We start from the raw sequence: 18,484 nt of genomic DNA, 5'->3' as shown, positions 1-18,484 counted from the left end.
CCTCTTCAGTAGACATCTGTGTGAATGGGCTTCAGTCACCTCTATTACACAAACACAACATGTCCATTGCTTCCCTTTAATCTCTCATTTTCTCTCACATACACACACACACACTCTTTGGCCATCTCCCTTGCTTCCCTAATCTATCTCTCTCACACACACACAACACACAACACACAACACACACACACAACACACACACAACACACACACAACACACACACAACACACACACACTTTGGCCATCTCTCCCTTGCTTCCTTAACCTCTCACTCACACACAAGTGCGCACACACATACACGCCATCTCCTTCTCTTCCCTTCTCTCTTCATTGCTCCTCCTCTTCCCTCTTTTGCGTTCCTCTCCCCTCCTCCTTCTACGTGACTCAAACAGTCTTTCGCTCATCTCTCTCTTTCTCTCTCTCTCTCTCAAACAATACTGGCAGCAGCATCCATCTACACCTACCCCCTTCCCCTCTCCGACCTCCAGCCCCTCAAACACTTGCAGTCACACCGTCAAAATCTCACCTCGCTGCCAGCAGGCCCTAACGGGGCCTGGGGAGAATGTAGCAAAGCTGCGCTACATCTTCTTCACCCCCCCCCCCAAACACTTCTCTCTCTCGATTGACCCCAGAACTGACCACACTCAACTGACCAATCTATTCTCTAGCTATGCTTCCCCCAAATGCTGATCAATCGCTCTCATCTCTATATCTCTTCTCTCTACTTATCTATCTATCCCTCCTCTATCTCTCTTCTCTCTCTCTCTTTCTCTCTATCTAAACTACCTGCTAACCTAATACAGGTGTCCTCCAGACTAACAATCTCAAAATAGCCCAAGTAAATCCATCAACCAATCAATCGATAAATAATCCCATGTCAAACTAGACGGGCACTGAGAGAGTAGTGGCCCCTACCAAGGCCAGTGTGCACAAAAAATACTCCTAAATCAGATCCTTCATCCAGGTTCACTCCAATCGTTTATACAAAAATGTCACTGATTTCATGCAATGCTGACAACCATAATCGATAATATAATATAACCTCTTCTGCAGAAGTAATCAAGTAAGTACACTTCATTCTACACTACAAGAAAAAAACAAGCATGGACTGAGTGCATCTTGAAATATAGTTAGATTAACTTCATGTACTGAACAATACAACACATTGCATTATTTTTTACTCCATTCTCTGCTATTCTATTCTTTCTCTGACTCCTCTTTCTCTCTCTCGCTCCCACAAACAAACAAACACACACACACACACACACACACACACACAGGATTACTATTAGAGCCAATTGAGGAGATCACAGAGATTTTCAGGGCGATCATCTTTTTTAAATCCTTATCAAATTACACAACAAATGACTCCTCTAATGTCACAGCAAATGGATGGTTGTTTGCTTACAATCCAATCAATGACAGGGTGGGGTTGGTGAGAGGGAGTGGCATTAGTGCATACATACAGTGTGGTGGACATTTGCTCCTTGAAAGACAAAGACACACACACACACACACACACACACACACACACACACACACACACACACACACACACACACACACACACACACACACACACACACACACACACACACACACACACACACACACACACACACACACACACACACACACACACACACACACACACACACACACACTCACACGCCTTCCTTGCTGAATGCCTGTTGGATGCTTAAAGGCAACCACAACACTAATGACAACAACACTGATGTCAGTAATGCTTTCACTCAATCTGTGCTAATACTGGCTGCTGTGTGCCCCATCCATGTTAATCCCTCCTTACACACACACACACACAGAGTTATGATAGGAGCCCGCTCACACAGGAGTTGTCATGATGTGCAACAACGCCACGCTTTTGTGAAGATAACCTGCACAATGACGTTTTCCTTAGACAGCCTCTGCATCTCGTGGAAGACACTCCGCTGGTATCTCCCTCTTATCTCATTAACGCAGAAACGTCTTGACGGGTGATCAGCCTTCACATCCAAATCCATCATAAGCGCATTGCCGCAGCCATATTGCATAAACAAGAGGCTTATCAGTTCATCTCTCTGTGCTGCGTGGTAATTACTGTACCCAGAGAGTTTTGGCCGACTTGCAGCCGTTATTTACTTGTGAAAGAAAGTAGCTGTTCAGCCGTTGGCACCACCCATTCCTTCCAACTACATCATCCCAAACACCCAGATTTAGCATCCAGTCCACGCCTACTCCTCCAGAAGGGCCAATACGTAGGCATACCTCACATATTATGGCAGACAATACTATATGTGTGTGTGTGTGTGTCTGTGAGAGAGAGAGAGCTTATACCATCATCCACTTCAATGGTGATTAACCATCCAGCATCCAATCAGGAAGGATAACTTAGAATTTGGGGCCTAATTGCATTATAATATTGGGAGAAGGCCTGTGAAATCGTTCTCTACGCTCTATGCACGTACGCGCATGCGCGCGCGCACACACACACACACACACACACACACACGCACACACAGGCAGGCCAGCATTGGGTGCAAGTACGTAACGTGGGCCTAATCACATACAGCAACAGCAGCCTTAACATGTATGGGATTGTCAGGCCTCCATTCTCCAAACTCACTGCATACATATGCATGCATACATACCTACATTAATACAATAACAATGGAGAAAGGCTGCCTTGTTGATTACTAAAAGCCATGTGGCCACTGATGCCTTCAATGTCAGGACAATGGAACATCTCTTTATGAAGATACGTTGAGAACAAAACATGCAGAAGCCATCATACACATCTCTCACTGACACACACACACACACACACACACACACACACACACACACACGTGGAACCACCAGAGGGATGGTGAGGCAAAGGCGGATAATGCTCGTGCTTGTGGACATCCCTCGGCAAGAGTGAGTGAGTGAGTGAGTGAGTGAGCGAGTGAGTGACTGGGCGCGAGAAAGAGAAAGAGAAAGAGAGAGAGAGAGAGAGAGTGAGAGTGAGAGTGAGTGTGTGTGTGTGTGTGTGTGTGTGTGTGTGTGTGTGTGTGTGTGTGTGTGTGTGTGTGTGTGTGTGTGTGTGTGTGAGAGAGAGAGAGAGAGAGAGAGAGAGAGAGAGAGAGAGAGAGAAAGCACAGTGTGGCCTCAGATGGTGAGATATGCACATCTATGGTAATAGGGAGAAAAAACAAGGCCATGTCCTTCCCTTTTCTCTCTCTCTCTCTCTCCCTCTGCTAAAGAGGGGACACTCCATCTTTCGGTAGTGTGTGGATGGGGAAGATGATGGGGGGTGGGGGGGGGGGGGGATAGAAGAACTAAGTGGGTTAGTAACTATGAAATTGATTCAGAGGACAAACTGGATTGCTTTCTTTCCTTCCTTAAGTGCAACAGTGATGAAAGAGCAGTCTGCCTTGAGTTTTGTTCGGGGTTTAATTGAGCAGCTGGGTAAACCCTGCCTGGCTCTTTCAAGGGTCAGCGAGCATGCAATGATCAGGTGCCACCCCAGAGAGGCAGCCAGAGAAAAGCATGCAGGCCAGGCAGCACAGACATTTGAGAGGGGAAGTACCAACTTTTGCACTGGCCGCGTGTCTGCTGATAAGCTCCAACCCGGCAGTCAAACTCTACTGACTGTTTGAACCCTTTTGACAACATCGATTAAGATTGCCGCTCTGACAAAAAAAAATCCACTCTTTCACAAATGACGAAACATTCAACTAATTACATTCATCTCCATTACGAAAGAACGGACAAATACAATAAGGAAGAACAATTAGTCCATGTCCACAACATTTACGGGAGCGAAGATGAGGCTTGCAAACCACAATACATCACATCCTGTGCTACAGACACTGAAAAGGCTCCACGAGTCTGCACATGTAAAGAGGTTGTGAACAAAAAATGCAAGCCACCTGTTAGACTACACCACTGCATCCATTTTTGTTTTTAAGGCTAAACTTATAAAGATCTTTTTTTCATCCGACCAAACTAAACGAATGAGTGAGATACACCAGCTGATCACCGTAGAAACTGTCTAAACTTACAAGTGCTGAGCTTCAGGATTGTCCTCACACTCTGTAATTCATGTTTATGGTCCAGTGTTTGCCTGGATGCCATGCAAAATCCTCAACAGCAACGTGTTCCAGGGTTAATAGGAGGGCTATAATTTGTTTATTTTATTGCATGAGTCATTGAAAAACATGTATGTGAATTTGAAAGACACCGTGAGAGGAAGGGCCTACTTTGATTTCCCTGTCTGAGGCCTACTCGTTACCCTTTTCACATCCCACCAATGTTCGTTTTAGAGGACTGGAAAATGCATTCAGAATGAGAAGCATTTTTTCTGCCTGTACAACACTAAAATAAATCACTTCCTGAAGAAATAGACTAAACCACCAGTGGATTGGTGTATTAGAATCGCAGTTAATTTGTGATAAAATGGAAATAAAAACAGCATGCAATCACTACCTATTATTGTGTTAATATTGATAGTGCTATTATTCGTTTCCTTAGGAAACACTATAATAGAAACTGAGACTATTCCTATCTGGTGAAGATCAATATTAGTACATCAATCACACTGTTTGCTAGCTAGCTATCCTGGGTAGGTTAGGCTACTTGTCTAACGTTACGGTACAGCATACATTAAACGGTCATGTTGAAATGACATCTTTAGTTAGGCTAATCCAGTCAGTGTGACAAGTGTTTGAAATAGGTAAACGAACAGCTAATTTGGTAGAAAATGATGGATGAACAGGGATAACAGTTCACTGCTGATGCAGTGTGTCTAACATCAGTTCACTTGTTAGTCGAAATGAAATGAGACAAAGTTAGCTTGTGTCAATATACTGGTAGCTTACCTAACACTCGGGCACAGGATTATAAACAAGATAATAGCACAACTAGTCCTGCTTACCTGGGTTCAGGGAGGATGATTTTCTTACTCGCCCGGGCGGCTGGAGTAGATTTACTCTTCTCCATCGCCATCAGATAGCTGACATCGGCGAGAACTGCTTCTAGGTCCGCCATCTTCAGCCCTGGGTCGACCGAATCGATACAGAACCAGAAGCAGTCGTGGATGGACACAGATGCGAATGTACAGTCAGGTCCGTTTGAATCAAAGTCCAACCGTGACCAGTAGCGGCTAGTCAGGGGCTCGGGCCAAGCATCCAACTGAGCCTTTAGTTCTCTTCCTCAGTGATCACCAGGGTCTCAAAAAACAGCCATTGTGAGACATTGCCAAATGTACTGTGAGGGAAATCGATGTCTTAAAATCGAACCAAAAAGATGTACTCGCATATGAAAAACAGGCTTGGTGCCGTTAGCTACTGCAAACGACAACGTTGCATGGCCATTACAGACAACCCGTTTCGAAAATGATGGAAGATAATGTTGCGGCTTTGATACAATTGACAAGAATTTTGCTCCTCGCCCCTTCTTGAGGGAGCTTTACGATCTTAAAAATATCCACCTGCAAGCTGATTACATAAATGACGGTTGGGCTAAATTAAAAATACAAGCTACATAATCCAAAACCATACAGACAAACACTGCGGTGCGCAAGGTTGGTTAAGTCAGGCAATTCATACAGGGCTCCCCTTGATTAGGTTATCGCCTTTGCAACTAAAATCCATGCGAGATTAACACATCAAAGACACTGGTAGCAAATTCATCCAAACGCTCTCCAGACGACAGTAAACACATACAGCTAAATCAGCTAAATAAAACGCGACGCCATAAACATTAACACGTGAGCAAGCCAGCTCGCTTGGTATCAGACACGAAAATGGACGACTCATGCGCCAATATGTTGCTTCATTTCCAGTGATAAATTCACTGATTGAAATGAAATATCCATTCTGTTACAGAAAAATAAAAAGCAACTGTGCCGTTTCGCCCAACTGTATTTTCATCGCCTCCGATGTTGCTTCCTGTATGCCCAGTGCCTGCTAAACGACATAAATAAATGGCAAACGACGCGACACAAACTGGTTAATTATCTAAGTTGCTGGATAAATATTTGTGCATAATAAAAAGCATTCGCGTAAAGTGATACAAACGTTATCCCTAACAACAAACGACTACTGAATGGCAGAGTCCGTCTGAAAATACCGAAAATGACAGCATCGACAACGTCAAGTTGGCTTCTCCATTTTCTTGGGTTGACAACAGAGAGGGTGTTGCGATTGCTCGTTCCCCAACTTGCAATGAGCAAGTTAGCCAACTAACGTTAGCTAGCTCGCTAGAAGCGAGAAACCGTAAGCTAACGATTTGACTGCTTGGCAGGCAGCTTGCTGCTGGTAACGTTAGAATACTAACTTAGCTAGATAAGCGTGTTGACTGAATACAACGCTACTCAATAAATCTATATTTGCATCTCTATCACGCACTTTCCATGGGATTAAAGGTCATCCTGGACGGTTTTCGAATTCTTTATTGCGAACTAATGTAATGTAATGTGTAAGTTGAATTCTTCCTTTTTCTTGAAGACAGCTAGCGTTTGGGAGCTAACTAGCGTTTGTGTATAACGGTGGAGGGGGAGGGGGCGTTTGAAAAGGAAATAAGCAACGTTGGCTCGAGAACCAGCTTGGCAGATAAGCCTCGAGTCTTCAGCAAAAGGAGCACAGCACTGTTCCTTTTCTGGGATATTCACAACCTTTCCTAAAGCGCTGCAGTCGTCTTGTATGCCAATCCCAAAACTTCAATGTTGCTATGTTGTTAGCTTAGCTAGCTGGCTAACTAAGAATAACACATCACATCAGCTAACCAGCGAGCTAACTCTTGCGGAACTTCATTTTGTAGCGTGCTAGCTACCCAAAACGACAACCACAGTTCAAGCGTGTGAAAGACACTGACCAACTACCTAATTATGCAAAACATCAATGTATTTCACAGGCAAAATAACCAACTACAGCTGTTAGTTTTACACTAGTTTCTGCAGCATACTGGTCGTACAAAAGTAATTTAATAAATAGCTACAACCACTAAACAGTATTGTTTTTCTTCCTCGAAAAACTCAAGACACTTTCTTTTTGCCCTAAGCATCCGCATTCGGGTCGCTGAAGAAGTCTTCATTTGAGTTGACGATTCAACATTTGCGGCAACATCCGTGTCGGTTGCTGGTGGCTGTGTCTTCTCAGATATCCTCAGGTATTAATAAGGAGTTTTGAACGAACAGTCTCTTAATCCGTGAGAAACTATGAAATTCCCTCCACAGTAAGCTCTCCGTTGCGAGTGTCTCTGGAGTGAGGTTCAGAATTCTCAGGCAACCAAACCGAGATCCCCACTTCCTCTCAGTGTCTGTCCGCAAAGTACGGAACTGGATTTCCGTAGGAGTGGGAGTTACAACCTGTTTCCTCAACGCATGAATAGTTTTTTCTCAGTTGCTTTGATACATTTCTAGAATTCTGAATCCTCCAAATTACCCATGGCTACTCAACTCGATCAGTTGCACAGTCATAAATCAATTAGCCTAAAACTAAGTTTGCATAATGATGATAGGCCTCAATCAGGAAATATCTAAAATGTGAAAGATCACTGAGCCAGAATGGATGTGGGCAAGGAAATATACTGTAGTAGGCCTAGGTCATGTGCCACAATGTGTCTCACAACAACAAGGTATAGCCTAGCCTATATCATATGTTTATTATTGAGCTTGACAAAACAAAACAAAACAAAAAAAACGTTCCAGTTGATTATCGACAGGGATTGTAAGTTTTGATATTTGTTTTTAAAGAAAAAAAATATAGGCCTATAATTAAAAAAAAAAAAAAAAAAAACAGAAACACATGTAGGCCTACCTCTGATGGCACGGATATACTTCTGTCAAAGAAACAACAGGATTATGATCAAATTAGGCCTATGAGCTTTTACAGTAGCCTATGTGTTTGTACCGATAGTTTTGAGAAATGCACACACTGTTTGGAAAAAGTTAAGGATGATTTGAAAAATGTAGGCTACCAACTGAGAAAAAAGTCCATTAAGTCCATTCATCAGTGTAGCTCATCTATTAGGCTACATTTGATACTGAATGCCCTCACCTTTTAAACAGTGCATGTTAATGTTTGACATCTATGACATTGACACAACGGAAATAGGCTTAGGCCTGCATACCCTCCTGACAGCTAAAACCTAGAAAAATGACACTAAGCTAAACCTTTGAAGGAAATAGTTTTAAATATAAATTCCTCATCTCCATCTTTAATTTTAGCTTGTCATGACCCCCCTGCTGTCCATTGCATAATATACATAAAATTAAAATATCTTCCAAGAGAAATGTATCTCCTCAACTGAAAACTTAGTTTGAGAAGAGTATGCTCAGATTATAGGTTATAGAGCCTTAGCTCTCTCTTGTGGCAAACATGAGGAAATGCAAAACAATAGCAGACTGCCTTAGGACAGGCCACTTTTTTTTGGAAATTCCATTCTGAAATAAACTCACTTTGACATTTCTCATAAGTTTCATAGCTTAATTAATTCATTGACAAATCCTGCAAAATGCGCCACAAAAGTTTTACATTTTCACTGTACATTTTAGAATCTTCACGCAATAGATGACACTCTGTGGGTTATAGCAGATTTATAGCAGATTTCATCGTCGCTAATGCTGATTATATTGTATTTACTACCAGAATTTGAGTTGGTGAGCATGTGCAATGATGGTGGCATTCATATCTATTGGGTTTTTTTGTCGAGAGAGTGGAGAGACTAGCATGTAACAGATACATTACAGGAATTCAGTGAAGTTTAAGAAAGACAGTTTATTCAGCATTGGGCAGCAGGGGGTAGAGAGTTTGTGAGGGAGAGGTGGGTGATCGGGACCGAGGTGAGGTTACTGCTGAATGCGGCGGATGGACTGAATCTGAGGGGTCTGGGAGTGGGAGCCGAACTCCCTGAAGTGCTTGTACTCCCCACAGTGGCGGTCACACTCCATGATGTACTGGTATCCACGGTAACCAGGGTACTGGTAGCACACAAAACTGTTGAGGAAAGACAGGATGAGAGACAGATAGATAGATAGATAGATAGACAGATAGATAGATAGACAGTTGGAAAGGGAGAGAGACACCAATTAACTTGGCTCTTCCATGAATGCACTAATAGTGTAACAATTTAACTGTATTACACTTTTAAACCTGTATTTTGACCAGATGGGCTAAATATCCCAACGGAAAAGGAAGACAGAGCAAGCGTGTGAACTGTAGTGGACACTCACGCTCCAGACTGGACGCGCAGGGAGCCAACTTCGTTGTTGCACCAGCCCATGGCCTGGAGTGAGGGGTAGTCGTCGCTCAGCTCGCCCTTGCGGCCCAGGAAGTTCTCGCGCTCATAGATGGTCATACGGCACTCTCTGTGATTCTGTGGAGTTCAAATGGGGTTTGAAAACGGTGAGGCAAGAGTGGAGGTCAGCAGAGGGGCTACTGATTTCATCTCCTGTGAGATGGTGGTGGCATTGCCAATATTGGCTTATGAGAAAGGTTAGGCTATTTAGACCCAATTTGTACAGAACAGTACAAAATGAGAATGATACTTAATGATGTAATAAAGATGACAAATTAACGTGTGAAATATGTTTTCCTAATGTGAAGGGCGAAGAGATGGCCTGCGCGTTTCACCACGGAAACAGAGGAGGACTTACAGCACAGGCGATGGGTCTGAAAGAGGTCATCCTCTCGATGTGGTAGGCATTGCTACCTCCGAAGGCGTCACTCTGAGGGTACTCTCCTCTCTCCAGCACGAACTGCTGACCCTGGTAAGAGGCATGCTCATAGCCCACCCAGCTAGGAGGAAAAACAACACAAGAAATATATGTTAGTTACGGGCATACACATCAACATACTGAAGAACATATAATATTACTGACATGTAGCAAAATGAAATATGAAATCAATTGGATAAATTCATATTTGAAATGTAAATTTGACTGTATTACTAAGCAGTGAGTTTGGCCTAAAACACCAATGTGTAAAATATCATGTAAAATATGTTCCCTTATTTTGCGTTTACGTGGGTATCATTCCGATTTGACATTTACAGAGCCGCTCCTGGCTGGCGGGAATACGTTGTGGTGTTCCTGTTACGGGCACAGGGTGTGCTCAACCAGAGGTGTGAAACGTACAGAACAGCGCAGAGCACAACAGTCTCCTGCACACAAAATGTGGCAGCTCAACTCTCCAATTAACACCAACCTGTCCCTATATGAGTTTTGACATACAGAGTAAAAAAAAAAAAACAGGCTGCTTGCTGTTGTGAGGTTAGTAAAGAAAAAAGCTAAAGAACTGCTCAACTAGCTTGAGGAGGGTTAACACAGACTTACGCGCCACTCTCGACTCTGAGGGAGCGGACAGTCTCGAAGCCGAACTCCATCACGTTGCAGCACTCAGAGGTGAACTCATGACGACGGCCCTGGAAGCACTCCTCGTCGTACACGATAATCTGCAACAATGATCAAACACCTTATTCAGAGCTCCTGAGTATCACACAAATATGGGACTAACTAATAAAGCTTTGATCCTACTACAAAGGAAGCACATTGATTATCAAGTTACTTCAGTTCCAGTTATTTTTATACTGAACTGACACTGAAATTTGACGTACATCAATATTTGTGCCCCATGTTGTCACCAAATCGCAAGAAAAATAGGCCAAAATTCTCCTAATGTATTGGGTGTCAGGAAGTCTATGTGTCACGCTGGTGATGGAGGTTTATTTTTACAATCTTTTTTTCCCCTGAGGTGTCCTCATCTGTGTGTGTCTGTGTAATTATCTATTGATCCCTGTGGCGACTTGCTTTCACACCTACCTTCCAGTGGCCGGAGAACTTGGTACAATGGTGAGTCATCTTGTCTGCAACGGGGGGAAGAGACCAGAGGTGTTACTGATGACAGACTAAACATGGAAGAGAAAAAACATTGCTTAATTAAAAACATTGAATACAGACACAGACCCCCCTACCCCACTCCCTTGTAAACCTAGACTGATTAACAAATAACACATCATCTATATAATAACACATTGTGCAATATACGCTAGCATTTAACAGCCACACAGCAGGGGATCCAGTCTATATTTACACTTAATAAACAAATGAGGAATATAGTATTGCTATAAAACTATACAAAGCACAAGGATCATCTCATGGTCCACATCACAAAGTGGACAAACAGTCTGCCCAATTCCACTGCCCAATTCCAAACGTATATGCACGTGTGAGCAAGTTAAATCCAATTTCTTTTTTAAAATGCTTTTATATTTAAGCACAATGCCAGGCAGCATAGTATCCATCTATGTTCACTGAGCAACTCTGAATAGCGTGTCAAGCCTGAATGCTTGCTCGAAACCATTACTGCTCTATTTAAAGATCTGAACAAGAATGAATAAAGCCGGCAAAGCCAGAGGGAACCATCTGCTGCTACTGTTGCTACTGCTAGTCCTACTGCTCCTGCTGCCGCTAGTACGGCTGCTGCTACTGCTGTTGCTGTTGCTGTTGCTGCTGCTGCCTCTGCTACTAAACCATGCTCTCCATCCTCTCCACTCTGTGGGAGCTGATCAGTGCGTGCGTATGCGGGAGGTGGGGGACAGATCGTGGGGCTGTGCACCGAGTGAGGGGAGTCAAGTTTGGAGAGAGGGTAGTGGGAACTCACCTCGCTTTGATGCCCTTGGGACGTCCTGGCGTGAGAGTGAAACCTGGCACGCGCCTCTACCCTTTTAAAGCCTCCCCTGGCAAAGGGCCCGGGTAAAACCCCCGGCTCAGCATCGAGGGAGGGGCCCACCATTGTGGCCCCAACAAAGGGGGGTTAAATCTATAGAGCAGCAGAAATGCAGACGCCACACTATCACCCCTAGGCCGTAGGACCGCACCAGGGCCGCTTTAACATGCCCGCATGTCCATGCACATGTGTGCACACACAGAGATATGTATGTCAATAGGAATGCGCATACACACATGCAGACATACACACACACACACACACACACACAGAGAGAGAGTACATGGACCATCACACGCAGGTACGCGCACAGACTCCCCCGCCCCCTGAAAGCAGAGTCGAAAAACACACTTACATGTGTAAGTACAGCCACAGGCAATAGACATTACACTCATATGCACAAACAGTGGTATGGTCACTCTCTCAAAGAAATATGAAATATGTATACACAAACATGCACACACATACACACAGAGGCACACACATGCACACACAGCCTCAAAAGCATCAAGTCCAATAAAGTTAAGTGCTCCTCGAAAGCCTTCAGGAGGGTGGGGGAAAGCGAGAGACACAAACCAACCCTGAAAACCCTGCTGGCTACTCCCCATTAAAGTTCAGGCAGTCCATTTGATTTCACTCTAGACATTCTGTTTCCATTACATTTTAGTTTACTGTAACAGAATCTCATAGTTCCTAGGTAGCATTCCATCAAGGAAATATTCATATGTTTCTTATATTAATGAATATTTCATCAAATTGACATTCCCACAAAATACCTAAAGATTGGTCAAATAAAAGATTAATTTGTAGTACCAATATATTAATTTTGATTTTGAGTAGTATTTATCATACAGTCTGTTTTATTTTTCATGTGATTTTCATCCCGATATAACCATTGTTAAAAAAAATAAATAAACAAGTCAGTAGCGCAGCAATCAAAACAATGCCATTCATGTGTGTGACATGATTGACAGATCAGCCACAATCGACTTCCCTCAACCACAAGGTCACTCGGTCACCCCAGTGACATGCATATCAACAAAACATACCACGCTGTAAACTCTTTGACTGAACTGTTATTATTATCATCTACGCATGCTTGTGAATGGACTGAAGCAGGGGAGATAAAGATTATGTAAATAAAGGTGATAATAATGCAAATAATGTAAACAATAGTCTTCTCTTTACAATAACGAATATGACTCTAAGAATATGAATATAAGCTCATTGTTCCTTGCTTTCTTCGACCACATCGAGCTAAGACAAATATACAGTTATCAGCAGTCATGAATATGGTATATGGCTTAAACACAGTGGATATGTGAAGGGATATATATGTGTGTGTGTGTGTGTGTGTGTGTGTGTGTGTGTGTGTGTGTGTGTGTGTGTGTGTGTGTGTACTGTATATATTAGGGGTGTAAAGTAACACACATTTGTACCGAACAGTTTAGGTTTACACTTTCTGAAAATATTATATAAATACATGATATATGTGTTGAGTACCAGCAATATTGACAGTGAATGTAGGCTAGCAGTACTTAGCCCATACAGGCTAACTAGCAAAAATTAATCGAACCGTGACTTCAATACCGAGGTACACCGAATTGTGATTTTTGAATACCGTTACACCCCAAATAATTATAATGATAATAATTATAATATGTATACATTTTAATAATAACAAAATATCATTACATTATTATAATATATATCATTATAATATATCAAATTAAGCCATGATCTACTCCCATATACAGTAGAGCTATGAAGTCAGGTATAGGTTGCATTAGTTGCATTACAGTCAAGAGCAAAAGCAACAGTGATGGTGCAGGCCACTCACGTCAGTGCTCCAGAAGAAAAGGCCTTTTCCTCATGGATGCCTCCAATAGAGTGCAATCTCTGCTGCCCTTATCCCCAGTCTCCTATAGGGGGCGATCTCTGCTGCCCTTATCCCCAGCACGCACAAGTGTTACACTCCAGCTCAGATGACACTGAGTTCTGAAGGCTAAATAATGGCTGCCTGGTGTTAATCATCTTAGCTAGATCAACAACGTGTTACGTGAAATCCAACCATGCACGGTGATGCCGGAGTCAGTGTCCCAGTACACACTGCAGGGTGGCGATGTAAATAAATAGTTTCATGGACAACATCAAAACGTTATGGAAGTGTCATGCCAATCTAATGTAGTACCAATACTTTGGTCATTAAGATTTTTGTCATAGACTATTACCATATATTTACTGGTCACTCCTATGAGAGGTGACTGTTATCCTCAAAACAATGCAACGGCACTGACAGAGATACTGAGGGGGTGTTGCGTTATTGCTGCACACATGGACACTGTCACTGTGAATGCAAGCCAGAACCAAATATTTATTCCAAATATGCACCAGAAGGTTGTTTAATAAATTAATGAAAAAGTAGCGTTCGATCAAGCTTGCAGAATTGAAATAACAGTGAGAGAAAGAAAATGCTAGAGGCCCATAACCTTAAATCACACAATAATCATGACCTCAAATCTACAAAGCTGCACGACATCTAAACATAGAAAACCTAAACAACCCTGTGATTTATGGTGCGTACTCGGAGGCGGTGACAGGGTCAGGCCAGCCTGTATCCCAACGGGGGTGTTTTGGTGTTTACACTGACATTATGGTCTTGCAAACTGTCCACTGAAAGAATGGGCTCAAACAGCTCCTCAGATCCCTGCTATAGAGACACACAATGCATGTGTTCACATCTTCACTGCCTGAATAACTTCACCAGTTACATCTTGCTCATAAGTCTATATACGTCTATAAAGGCAGGTCACTCTCATTCCATTTCAAGCAAGATACACCGATGAGAACATGGGGGCAAATTGCAAAAACACACAAGAGTGTCAAGGAACTGAATGCAGCAGAAAGTTAGCGAGACATCCTTAATTTCTGTTATAAAATATAATTTTGTATCTCTGTGTTAGAGTTTTTAAAATCTACGAGAAGAAGCCTGGCTACAACAGAAACAAATTGCATGTTTGGTCACTCTTAACACACGCAAAAGCCTTTTTATAAAATTAAATGCATCAAATAGATGTTGATCATATATTACTGTCACCAAGTCAAGAGAAGTTGTGGCTTATTGAAAGGTATGTGGGTAGAATGTGAACAGACACAGAGAGTTAGAGATGGAAAGAGTGGGAGAGAGACAGAGAGACAGAGAGAGAGAGAGAGAGAGAGAGAGACAGAGAGAGAGAAAGAAAGAGAGAGAGATATAGAAACTATCAGAGGATTAGCATCCCTCGACCTCTGGCCTATACATTCCTATGATCGGTGCAAGCCCTATAGCTAACAGTGTTTCCCCGTAGGCTGAAACTGCCATTGTCAGGGCTTTCCATTGAGGACAAAGTGCTTACGGGGACCCAGAGGGAGAGCTTTCTGGGCGTAGCGATGACCCGGCGGCTTTGGCGCGGACCAACACTGATGACGGGAGTGTTTCTATTGTGCGCCAAGCCCCTCCACACTCCCCTTGCCAGGGTATAAAAGCTTGGCCACAGGGGTTTGGAAGATCAGCACGAGCCAGCCAGCCCCACAGGCACTGCAAGCTGTACTCATAACAGGTAAGGGCCCAGCCCAGGAAGCAGCAGCAGCAGCAGCAGCAGCACACACACACACCACACACACACACACACACACACACACACACCACACACACACATACATGCATACACACACACACAGGATTAGCAGTGCACCCCATGGCATGCAGACAGGTGGGCGAGGGTGGCAGAACAGGTGATGATGATTGGGATCCATCATTAAGCTTCCATACCCGGGGATACCCGCCTGCCCCTGTCCCAAATAACTGCAGCCTGCCGGCACTGCCTGCCTGCCTGCCTGCCTGAGGGCCATTATAAGTCATGGAAAGCAGCCAGACTAATGTTTGGTTGTTGCCTCGGATTCAGGCATTGCTTTTAAATTAGAAATATCTGTTGTAAACTGGCGGAATGTTAAACGGGTTTAAAAACCAGTTTTGTAAACTCATATCCCAGCTATGACTTCACTTCCTGCGCTGCCACCACCACCACCACCACCAGTGTGCCCTGTTCCATGGATGTATGTTTGGAGTGAGTCCATCTCTTGATCTCTTGGCTATCACCTGGACCTCACACTGCTCTTCTCTCTTCTCTCTGCTCTCTCCCAGACTCTCTGAACCTAAATCATGTCTCAGACCGCCAAGTCCGCTTCCAACCAGGGCACTGACGCCAAGGACAAGGGTGCCCCCGCCCCCGCCGCCAGCAGCAAGGCCACCAAGACCGGAGAGCCCGGAATGATGGGCAACTTCAGAGTAAGTGCATCCTCCTCACACACACACACACACACACACACACGCATGCACTTCAGGGATGGAAATTAGCACCAGCCACCAGCCAAATGCTGGTAAAATGTGAGAGTGGCTGGTTAATTTGACCAGAAATCTGCTATAGGCTGATAGATTTTCACATTTTCTAATTTTATTTCCACCCCTGATGCACATACACACACACACACACACACACACACAGGGCTCTACTGCCTCTGGCTCAGGCCCAGCTCACATCCAGTGCAGAGTTGACTGTAAGCTAGACAGCTGGATTGCTGAAAATGGAAACAGTGGAGCCTCTCTCCATCCATTCAAAAACAATTTGTAATATAATGATGCCAATTGTTAAGGAATAATTTAATGTATTTAATACTTCAAATTCAAAAGTGTTAAGGGTGGAAAGTCCCCATGCTTTTGTGACTATAGTGCTGGACTGCAGTGGACCTCATGTGGATGTTTCTTTTAATAGTGTTCTCAAACTGTTTCCCACAGATCATGCTCTTCGAGCAGGAGAACTTCCAGGGCAGAATGATCGAGGTTCAGAACGAGTGTGTGAACGTGTGTGACCAAGGAATGGACAGAGTGCGCAGTATCATTGTGGAGTGCGGCCCGTAAGTCCATCACAGCAAAACTCCTCCAGAAAAATAGTTATGACTGCTACTGTAGAGCTAAATGACATTAGCCTAAATTAAGCTAAGCTAATTAGATCAATATTTGAGCTTTTTATTCAGCCTTTCTGCATTTATTCGGTCAGATTTTGGCCTTCTGTACTCAATCTGTCTTCTCCCCTTTTTTCTCCCCTTGATCTCAATCTTGCTGCTTGATGGCGCCCCCTGGTGATCCCTCCCCCTCACTGCGCTCTCCTTCTCCCCCTGCATCCCCACCTCCAGCTTCGTGGCCTTCGAGCAGTCCAACTTCCGTGGGGAGATGTTCATCCTGGAGAAGGGCGAGTATCCTCGCTGGGATACCTGGTCCAACAGCTACCGCAGTGACTGTCTCATGTCCCTTAGACCTATCCGCATGGTAAGGACTACGCTACAACTTCCTGGGAACTTCTAGGAATTCTAGGAATTTTCTTCATGCTCTGATGCACAATTCCACCTTCAACAACCACGACACATTTAGTAGAACTGTTCATCATACAGTACACCCACACAGAAACACTTCACACTCTTGCTGACTCACTCCCTAAAGAAATAGTATTGGGGGTGTGATGAAGCACTCCCCCGCCCCCCCCCCCCCCCCAAAGCTGCAGAGTAACAGTCTGCAGTGCACTGATACAGTGTGAACCACACTGACACACTGCTCTCAGTGGTGCTCTTCCCTCTCTCACCATCCGCCCACACCTCTCTCTTCACTCCTACAGGACAACATGGAGCACAAGATCTGCCTGTTCGAGCTGTCCGACTTCAAGGGCAACAAGATGGAGATCCAGGAGGATGACGTGCCAACCCTGTGGGCCCATGGCTTCTGCGACAGAGTGGGCAGCGTGAGAGTGCCCGGTGGAGCGTACGTACACTTCTACTTTATTACAAAGTATTATTATTCTAAGATAAACTATTTAGTCTGTAACTATTAGTAGTATTTGTGTGTTGGCTATATAGCTACTTCATACTATTTTGATGATAATGTTTATTGATATTATTGTGGGTCGGTCTGGATGAAAACATCTGCCAAGAACCAGAACCATAATCAAGTGTGCCCACACTAAGCCAAGAGCCCAATCACAGCTTAGACGGGGGAATCCCCCAGGGAGAGGGGAGAGTAGCCAACATCAGCTGAACTCTGAGAATGGGAATGATCTCACCCATTTGCTTGGCCAGTTCTCTCAGGGGCACAAGGGAACTGAGAACATCACAAATATATAGTTATACTACAGTTATACAATTGCAAATACCTCTTACATATTGGCATACATATGCAGCATTTGATGAGTGAATGCCAGGATGTTAAGTTAACTATCATGGATTTACCTCTGTTCTTGTCAGCGCTCTAATCAAAATGTGGTCTTCCTTTACAGTTGGGTGGGCTACCAGTACCCTGGATACAGAGGCTACCAGTACCTGTTCGAGTGCGGTGACTACAGACACTACAACGAGTTTTGCGCCTTCCAACCTCAGATCCAGTCCATGCGTCGTGTGAGGGACATGCAGTTCCACCAGCGCGGATGCTTCAACCTCACCTCTGCCAAACAGTGAGCCAGCCCTACCGCAGACCGGTGGCCTAGCAACCAGCCTTCCCATGGGCGCTTTTTATCCCCCCATCCAGATCTCCTCCCTCCACCCCAAACCTCTCTCATCTCCCCATTCCCACAGAATAGCATGACATCATTGTAAACAGACATCTGACGTGACTTTTTATGATGCCAAAAAATAAACATGTTTTGAAAAACCCAAATTTACAGACTTATTGATTTTTATTTTATTTTTT

At 43.9% G+C, this 18,484-nt stretch overlaps 3 protein-coding genes across 5 annotated transcripts in view; 1 reads left to right on the top strand and 2 right to left on the bottom strand.

Moving 5' to 3' along the window:
• Positions 1-7,267, bottom strand: part of grk3 (G protein-coupled receptor kinase 3) — a 70,110-nt gene extending 62,843 nt beyond the window's left edge. Inside the window, exon 1 of one of the 2 annotated variants that reach the window (XM_062553692.1) lies at positions 4,920-7,267. In XM_062553692.1, coding sequence (XP_062409676.1) covers positions 4,920-5,032 — 113 coding nt within the window. In that variant the 5' untranslated portion in view covers positions 5,033-7,267. The remainder of the gene's footprint in view (positions 1-4,919) is intronic. The other variant, XM_062553693.1, reaches the window with a different exon arrangement.
• Positions 7,268-8,743: 1,476 nt separating this feature from the next.
• On the bottom strand, positions 8,744-11,707 carry cryba4 (crystallin, beta A4). Of its 2 annotated transcripts, none has more exons than XM_062553702.1 (6): positions 11,647-11,707; positions 10,806-10,849; positions 10,320-10,438; positions 9,642-9,783; positions 9,219-9,361; positions 8,744-8,982 (listed from the first exon to the last, which is right to left on the bottom strand). In XM_062553702.1, exons 2-6 carry the CDS (start codon positions 10,842-10,844, stop codon positions 8,835-8,837), a joined length of 591 nt encoding a protein of 196 aa, XP_062409686.1. In that variant the 5' UTR covers positions 10,845-10,849; positions 11,647-11,707; the 3' UTR covers positions 8,744-8,834. The 2 variants fall into 2 exon arrangements, with proteins under 2 accessions (XP_062409686.1, XP_062409687.1); XM_062553703.1 differs by having other exon boundaries at positions 10,806-10,891; positions 11,647-11,699.
• A 3,460-nt stretch (positions 11,708-15,167) lies between these two features.
• crybb1 (crystallin, beta B1) lies at positions 15,168-18,451 on the top strand. The gene is made up of 6 exons (XM_062553700.1): positions 15,168-15,311; positions 15,896-16,039; positions 16,547-16,665; positions 16,945-17,077; positions 17,421-17,563; positions 18,075-18,451. Exons 2-6 carry the CDS (start codon positions 15,914-15,916, stop codon positions 18,250-18,252), a joined length of 699 nt encoding a protein of 232 aa, XP_062409684.1. The 5' UTR covers positions 15,168-15,311; positions 15,896-15,913; the 3' UTR covers positions 18,253-18,451.
• The last annotated feature ends 33 nt before the right edge of the window (positions 18,452-18,484 follow it).

The sequence above is a fragment of the Sardina pilchardus genome, chromosome 14 (genome assembly GCF_963854185.1).
Source record: "Sardina pilchardus chromosome 14, fSarPil1.1, whole genome shotgun sequence".
NCBI lineage: Eukaryota > Metazoa > Chordata > Actinopteri > Clupeiformes > Clupeidae > Sardina > Sardina pilchardus.
Note: the sequence above shows the minus strand (reverse complement) of the source record. Positions and strands in the feature narration are given on the sequence as shown.